At 37.1% G+C, this 8,713-nt stretch overlaps 1 protein-coding gene and 1 long non-coding RNA gene across 2 annotated transcripts; one reads left to right on the forward strand and one right to left on the reverse strand.

The window, feature by feature from the left end:
- Positions 1-2,270: 2,270 nt before the first annotated feature.
- Positions 2,271-4,284, reverse strand: LOC309513137. The gene is made up of 2 exons (XR_014211337.1): positions 3,040-4,284; positions 2,271-2,649 (listed from the first exon to the last, which is right to left on the reverse strand). It is a non-coding gene; the product is annotated as an uncharacterized lncRNA (long non-coding RNA).
- Positions 4,285-4,683: 399 nt separating this feature from the next.
- Positions 4,684-8,175, forward strand: LOC309511438 (aerolysin-like protein). The gene is made up of 2 exons (XM_082186673.1): positions 4,684-6,205; positions 6,385-8,175. The coding sequence occupies exons 1-2, from the start codon at positions 5,965-5,967 to the stop codon at positions 7,350-7,352; spliced, it is 1,209 nt and encodes a 402-aa protein (XP_082042799.1). The 5' UTR covers positions 4,684-5,964; the 3' UTR covers positions 7,353-8,175.
- The last annotated feature ends 538 nt before the right edge of the window (positions 8,176-8,713 follow it).

Consider the following 8,713-nt stretch of genomic DNA (forward strand, 5'->3'; position numbering starts at 1 on the left):
GGACCACAGTCTCAAAGAAAACCATTAGTAACACACTACGCCGTCATGGATTAAAATCCTGTAGCGCACGCAAGGTCCCCCTGCTCAAGCCAGCGCATGTCCAGGCCCGTCTGAAGTTTGCCAATGACCATCTGGATGATCCAGAGGAGGAATGGGAGAAGGTCATGTGGTCTGATGAAACAAAAATAGAGCTTTTTGGTCTAAACTCCACTCGCCGTGTTTAGAGGAAGAAGAAGGATGAGTACAACCCCAAGAACACCATCCCAACCGTGAAGCATGGAGGTGGAAACATCATTCTTTGGGGATGCTTTTCTGCAAAGGGGACAGGACGACTGCACCGTATTGAGGGGAGGATGGATTGGGCCATGTATCGTGAGATCTTGGCCAACAACCTCCTTCCCTCAGTAAAAGCATTGAAGATGGGTCGTGGCTGGGTCTTCCAGCATGACAACGACCCGAAACACACAGCCAGGGCAACTAAGGAGTGGCTCCGTAAGAAGCATCTCAAGGTCCTGGAGTGGCCTAGCCAGTCTCCAGACCTGAACCCAATAGAAAATATTTGGAGGGAGCTGAAAGTCCGTATTGCCCAGCGACAGCCCTGACACCTGAAGGATCTGGAGAAGGTCTGTATGGAGGAGTGGGCCAAAATCCCTGCTGCAGTGTGTGCAAACCTGGTCAAGAACTACAGGAAACGTATGATCTCTGTAATGGCAAACAAAGGTTTCTGTACCAAATATTAAGTTCTGCTTTTCTGATGTATCAAATACTTATGTCATGCAATAAAATGCTAATTAACTACTTAAAAATCATACAATGGGATTTTCTGGATTTTTGTTTTAGATTCCGTCTCTCACAGTTGAAGAGTACCTATGATACAAATTACATGCTACATGCTTTGTAAGTGGGGAAAACTGCAAAATCAGCAGTGTATCAAATACTTGTTCTCCCCACTGTATATTATGTAAATACTATTAGTAAGAAAAGTACGTCTGTGAAAATTCTCAGTCATCCAGGTCATAGTTATCCAAGAAGGGTTGGCTCAGGGGTGACAACCCCACAGAGGTTAAATACCTGGCACTCCCCATCAGTCATTTATAACTGAAGAAACCCCTTGGATGAGAGGCAAAACATCTTCAAATATGAAAGTACCAAGTCCAGTTGCCCTTGATTTAACCCTTCTTGGGTATACAACATGGGTAAGACACACAAAAACATACTTTCGTCAACCCTGTTACCCTGGAATGGTAACAGGGTTGACGGAAAATGTTATTGACGGCCATAACTAGCCATGAGGTATAGGTAATGACACCACATTATGTGCCTTAATGAGAGGCTTAAATGTTGTTATATATGTACATTTTTAAATATGTACAAATAACTTTTTAACGTATGCTTTTCTGGTAACAGGGCTGACACAATGAGTGTGTCCCTGTCTTTCAGACATTTCATAAACTCAAAGAAAATTCATTAAAAGAAGAGAACACTTACTTGTGTTCTACCATCAACATCATGAAAGGCAGATGATGTCACTTCCTGGAACTGATGCAACTTTTGGAACAGTCCATTTTCTTTAAAGAGGTGTTTTCATAAAAAGTAACAGGGTTGACAAGAACCTAGGGACCCGACTAAATTGTGTGTTTTTTTTCACAATTTGACACATGTTAAGAATAAAATCCATTCATGACTAATGAACTGACACTTAAGGCTTTATACAAGTATATGTTTTTTTATGATAGTTTGACTTTTTTGGCCTCCATAGCAAGTAGAAGTAGAAAAATCATACTGAGGGACAGGCCATTTTCAACATTTCTGCAAGATGCTTTGCACAAAAATGTGATTAAAATCCTTTAAAAACAAATGAAACAGAAATGAATTTATTCTTATATTATGAGACATATTATGGAAACTAAATTATAAAATATTTTATTTGTTTTATGGTTTATTAAGATTTACAGAGCTTTTTTTTCTGAGGGACACAAAATGGCACGTTTTCGTATATATTAATATTATGTGTGTGTGTGTGAGCCCGCGCTCAATCAGTCCAAAGGCCGCAATCCGATCTGATCAGCGGGGAAGGTCCAGCTTTCCACGTGGCAAAGTATTTTTGATTAAATGAAATACATTTTCTCATTTGTATTTTCTCGTTATTTCATATGACTCCATAAATGAAAAGGTTTTAATGATATCTGTGCATCGTTAAATGTGAATGAATGTTTTACTATTCCTTTTTAACTCTTTACTGTAAATAATGAGTCCGTTAGAATAAAATCAAATGTTTACAATTTATTACGTCAGGTAAATGTATCATGCCAATTACATGATCAATTCAAAGATAATCGATACAAAACATCAAATGCTCTGGAATAGAGAGAAGAGATGCGAACCCGACATTAGGAAATACATGATGCTGAAGTCTTTGAGATCCTTCAACATCACGGGCTGATCTGAGGTACAGAATTGCGCTGATCCTCTTGTTGCATTTCATTATATAGACAGAAACTTCTTTCACATGGAAACATCAGCTAACAATGGGAATTTACATTCAGAGTTTACACCTTTTGTGAGTAGGAGACCATTTGTCTGGAGACCACCTTCCTTTGTGTACCAGTTATCTCTAAACTCTTAAAAACCTTATTAACTTTTGTTTTACTTATTTGGAAATGAGACATTTAGTCACACTGATACATTTCAAATGATACCAAACATGTGTAATGATAATTATTCACATTATACGGTATATTACACTATGGAGATTCTTGGGTGAATTTTGGTGATCTCAGCATGAGGGAGGAGGGGTGAGGGAAGAGGGGAAGAAATGTTCATTTCCAGAAAGGTCCTTCTCGAGGAGTGGTCGTTCCTCAACCAGTTCTTCCAGTTTCTCCAGCTTACATATGTATAAATATGAATAAATCTGATTTACCAGTACTGTATCATTCAAAAATGTAAATGAATCCTTACGAATTCTATAATTTGCTCCTAATATTTCCTGAAGTGCATAATTGCTTACAGCCCTTTCCTTTAGTGACAACTAACGTTCACTATTGTTTGCTACTGTACTTTCTGTTAATATCTGATTTATTGTTTCTGGATACACACATGTATCGCAATTACCAGTTTAATGTTTCTCTATTTTATATAAACTTTGATTTAGTGTTGTATGCCCAATACATAATTGTGTCAGTATCACATCCTCTTTCCTATTATTAACAGATTCCCCTACACAGATGTCTTCCTCTTATTTCACTGTCCCATATCCTCAGCCACCTCTTTTTACGTCAGTTCCAGTCAACCCCTTAATCTGTTTTACTCATTTGTACAAAAAAAAAAAGATACCCATAAAGATACTAAATGATTAGTAAACATTTATAAACATTTACAAATAATGAATATTTTTAACTTTAGATCAGGTACTAAAAAACACACACACAAAAAAAAAAAACAGTCGACATACACACCACAACAAAAATGTCCCCCCAATGATCACTCATGTAACGGTAGACTGGAAGCAATGGTTTATAGTTAAAAGAGGTTTAGACCCAGCAGGCACAGTGCGTCAATGTGACGTCAGGAAGACGTTGGATTAGTTGGAGTCAGACGTTGGATTTTGGTTGAAAATGAAAGTCAGGTTGACGTCTAAACCCAATGTTTGTTTGGCGTCAAGCTCCAACGTCAGACAGATGTTGAATTTTGGTTGGAATAAGCGCCGCAAAAAAATGTGACATGCATGGCAGCGCAATAAATCTGTGAAGATCTCAGCAGAGGAGGAGTAAACAACTCCACAAACAGCATTACCAGCTTCAGCATTACCAGCTTCACTTATTACTAACCAGACTGACTTTATTTAATTTACTTTTCAATGAAATCAACAGTTGTATTTTAAAGTCACCATGATGGTGGTTAGCGTTTGCTTTAGTTGTGCTCTTGACCCTCGACTCTTTAATATAAAATTTTCTCTGGCTGCTATAATTGTGTGTTTGTAAAGCACATTTGTTGTGGCAAAAAAGCTAAGAGAAAAAGAGATCAGGTGATGTTGGCTGTTTATTGATGATGAAATCATCATCATGTAATTGCCTGAATCCCTGATATTATTCAGTGTCTAATGTTTTGATTATTTTGGACTTGTGTTTTTAATGTTGTTTTATAAAAGAGGCCATTTAATTTTACAGCATGAGAGCATTGTTGTTCTCAAATAATATAAAGGATTTAAAAAATATTTAGTGCATTCAACTTTTTCCTCTACATTATTACTTGGACATCTGTAGGATTATATGAATGCCTGGCTGAAGAAAGTCGCATCTCTTCAGCCAGGCATTCATATAATCCTACAGTTCAAACTACAATCCGGCCTCTAGCTCATAAATGCCAGAGGAGAACTGGCCCCCGACTGAGCCTGGGTTCTCCCAAGGTTTTTTTTCTCCATTAGGTCACCTGATGGAGTTTTAGGACACCATTAGGTCACTTGATGGAGTTTTTCGGTTTCTTGCCACTGTTGCCTTTGGCTTGCTCAGTTGGGGATATTTTGGGGATATTTAATTTAATTTTATCAATCAATAAATTCCTCTTGAAACAAACTTTGTTGTATTATTTTAATTTAATACTGTGAAGCTGCTTTGATACAATCTGTATTGTGAAAAGCGCTATACAAATAAACTTGACTTGACTTGTGACTCTCAACAATGGTGACAATCAATGAAATGCTTCATGCTGCAGTGCATGCTGGGTACCACCAATCAAAACTCACCCATATCTCCCAGCATGCATTGTGGCATTAATAAATTATGCAGCTGGAGTTGATCTGATTATCTGGATATTTAGTTTGATTGTCACCATTGTTGAGATTCATATGCTGTTTCTTGATGTCTGTGTGTGTCTAAGTAAAGCCATAGATGAAAGGTTTTTGTGCACTAAATAGTTTTTAAAAACCAAGTATATGTCTTGATAAATAACACTGTTAGACATGCTGTAGAATCAGATGACTTCTATTATGAATAAAACAGTATTAAAACCACAAGTCCTATATAATCAAAGCATTAGACACTGAATAAGATCAGGGAATTACATGATGATATCGTCATCATCAAAAAACAGCCAACATCACCTGATCTCATTTACTCATGGCTTTTTTTTAGCTACAACAAATGTGCTTTATAAACACACAATTATAGCAATCAGAATTTCTTTTTTATATTAAAGCGTCAAGGGTCAAGAGCACAACTAAAACAAACGCTAACCACCATCATGGTGAATTTAAAATACAAAATATGATTACATTAAAATGGAAATTAAATAAAGTAAATCTGGTTAGTTTTAAGTGAAGCTGGTAATAAGTGTACGGCCGTGCATTTCACCTTTTTGTTTGGTTTATTCCAACCCGAATTCAACGACTGCCCAACGTTGGAGCTTGACGTCAAACAAACATTGGATTTAGACATCAACCCGACTTTCATTTTCAACCAAAATCCAACGTCTGACTGATGGTGTACTGTAGTCTATATCCTGTGCCTGCTGGGTAAAACTAAATATGTGCACAGAGACACAGGAGTAAAACAGATATAATTTATTTCAAGGAGAGATGTTACTGTAACACTTGTTACTGCATTCAGATATCAAATACAGACATTAAAGAGTACATGAAAATAACATTTCAGTGATCACACTGGTAACGTCTATAACAAAGCAAAATCTCATAAGCCTAGAGAAGCCATTCAACTCGTTTGATATTTAGAAGGAAAAATATTGATTAATACCTTGATTATAGTCACTCATTAGATATACATTTAAGCAGAAGTGGATTCCCAATCCACCCCCTTCAACTGCATATGCACTGTAGAAATACAGTAAGACATTGTGACATTTCCAGGAGTGCAGTAAGATACAAGAAAAGTCCAACCGTACCCCGGAATATACTGTAATTTCCCACTAAAATGTTTTACACTTTAGCGTCAAAAGGGTCATTTACTGCTAATGTTACAACTTATTATACCAGAACTCATTTATCCTCTAAACAGTGATTCATTGATCATTTTCCAGAAAGGGTCATTTGTGGGAAAGCCCCTTTCAGAAATGAAATTCCCTCTCAGTCTCTCGAGTGGCTCTAGTGAATCTGAGTGTGTTTTGCCAGTGAAAGCCGGCCCCCTCTGTTCTCTATTTAAGCCTAGCATGGCTGAACGAATATCACATCGTCAAGTTTCTTCACTTTATCCAAGTAAGTGTATTTCATGAGGATCACATTTCAGCTTCTAATACTTTACATGTGGTTATTACAGAACTCTGCAATAGAGTAACAGTATTGTAATAATAACAGTGATAGGAGAGATCAGATGTAACATTATTTTTGTCATTAAATCTTTGGCTGATTCTGATAATCTGTCATGCAAATTTCAGATCTAAAAGCTTCCAAGATGTCAACGGCACTAAAATTGATCGGTGGTAACGAAGGAGAGTTCTTTTCGTTTACTGGTGAGAAAAATGGTGCCAGTTTGGAGAGGATATGCGTATGGGTGGGGCCATCGCAGGTGAAGGCTGTCAGGGTCTGGCTTTCAGATGGGCGGGACAAAACCTTTGGATCACCAGAGGGAGAGCCCATGGAGCACATCTTCCAGCCTGGAGAGAGAATCACCTCACTGTCCCTGTGGGGCAACGGTAATGGGACACGTCTCGGAGGCATCAAATTCAAGACCGAAAAATTGGACCAACAAAAAGAATTTTTCGTGAAAATGACAAGCTGGGGTTTAAAAACTGAATACCCCATGAGTGTCGGCTGTGGGTTTTGTTTGGGCGTTAAAGGAAGGTCCAGATCGGACATTCACTGCTTGGGATTTGTGTTTCTCAATAACATTCAATCCGTAGTTCTTACCAAAGTCAGCTATCCCACTATTAAGCAAGTGATTCCACAGGTGGCTTTGGAAGAAATCAAATCCACCACGTACAGAAATGATAGCTCTGTCAGACAGCAGCCAACAGTAGAGACTTCTGAGAAAATCATCACAACATCCTCGTGGTCTGTGAGCGAGAACATCGCGGCGACATTCAGTGTGGAGGTGAAGTCTGGGATTCCAGGGATTGGAGAATCTTCCACAGGATTCAGTACTACCGTCGGAAGAGAAAACACTTACAGGCGAGAGAACAAGAAGGAAAAAACTGAAACTATTTCCACCAGTATAGAGGTTCCACCAAGGAAGAAGGTGGATGTAAACATCACTGTTGGCAGATGCTCTTTCGATCTGCCTTACACTGGCACTGTGAGGATGTCCTGCACAAACGGCAGTGAGTTTTCTTTTCAGACCAAGGGTCAGTACAAAGGTGTCACTTACACTGATATTGATATAGATACTAAAGAATCAGATCTTTGATATCAAGATTCAACACATACTGCATGTTCTTGATAGGATTGCATTTATTGATGTGAAATTCTATAGTTTTCATGGTTTTATTCTGCTGTCACAGGTACTCAAATAATGAATGTTTGCCTCTTGTTCTATTGAATTAATTAAAATAAGAACATAAGTAAACTTCATTTAATTGTGTTCTATCAACCTAATATATTTAAATCTGAAGTTTACTTAATTTGTGTAAAACTACATGAATCATTTTTGGTGATTATTAACTGGGCAGTGGATCTGTAGTTCCCAGCATGCTTTGCAAGAGACTGCATTAGGAGGGTAAATTTAGGGATTAAAGTGTTATTTTATGTGTTTTTCAGTAAAGGGAAAGATGTTGTTTGCTGATGTTAGTGTTTAATGTTCAGTTATGTTAGAAACTTAAAATTTTGTGGTTACCAACTTTTATTTCACTTTCATTGGAAGTAACTATAGAGTCAGGTTGGCAATTATCTAGGCAGGACAAAAAAATAAAAGTAGTTAACCTGACAAACCTTTATCTAGGAATGACATTTTTTTTTAAATTATTTAAGTTCATACAACAAGATTACAACAAACCATTTCAGAGAAATTTGATTTTGTTGGAAAATGTAAGTCAATTTCATGGAAAAGTTTTCCTTAATTTAATTAAGTTTGTTTATTTGAGTGTGCCCCTATAGTTCTCATTACCCTGTGTATATATAGCCCTGTTTGTTCAGTTCTTTGTCTGCCGTTGTGTATAGCGCACACTGTTTGTAGGTTTATCTGCTCATTGTATTTTTGTTTTGATGTGTATATTAAAGTTAAAAGCGCTGCATATTTGATCTGTTTTGCCTCTTCTTGCCTGACATAACTTTACATTAATTTCAAAGGGCTGTCAGCTCCATTATTTCATGGAAAATGTATATTTAACACTGTCTTTTTTTATTCCAGTACTTCAAATGTTTAATCTGCAATGTAAAAAGTGAACATGTGCAGTTGTTGCTTTAAAGGACAAGTTCGGTATTTTACACTTAAAGCCCTGTTTTCAGATCGTTTCTGATGAAATACAATGGTTAAGATTGAAATTTGGACAAATGCTGCTGGCCCGAGAATTTTCGGTTTCTGTGGTTTCTGTGAAAATCACAATTGACAATATAAAACAAAAAATACACTCAAATGTTTTTTTTGTTTTTTGCCTCTTAATTAATTAATTAAAATCAACTTATGTAACACAATTTAACATTTTGTTACAACTTAATTTAATTGTGTTCAATCCACCAAATATTACCGTGCTGCATTTCCGTAAAGCAACGTAAGCCTAAGTAGATTGGAGAGCCTTTGTCACCAATGGTCTCTAAGATCATCTTAGCTCA

This window comes from Leuciscus leuciscus (assembly GCF_965113295.1).
Source record: "Leuciscus leuciscus genome assembly, chromosome: 1".
NCBI classification, from domain to species: Eukaryota; Metazoa; Chordata; class Actinopteri; order Cypriniformes; family Leuciscidae; genus Leuciscus; species Leuciscus leuciscus.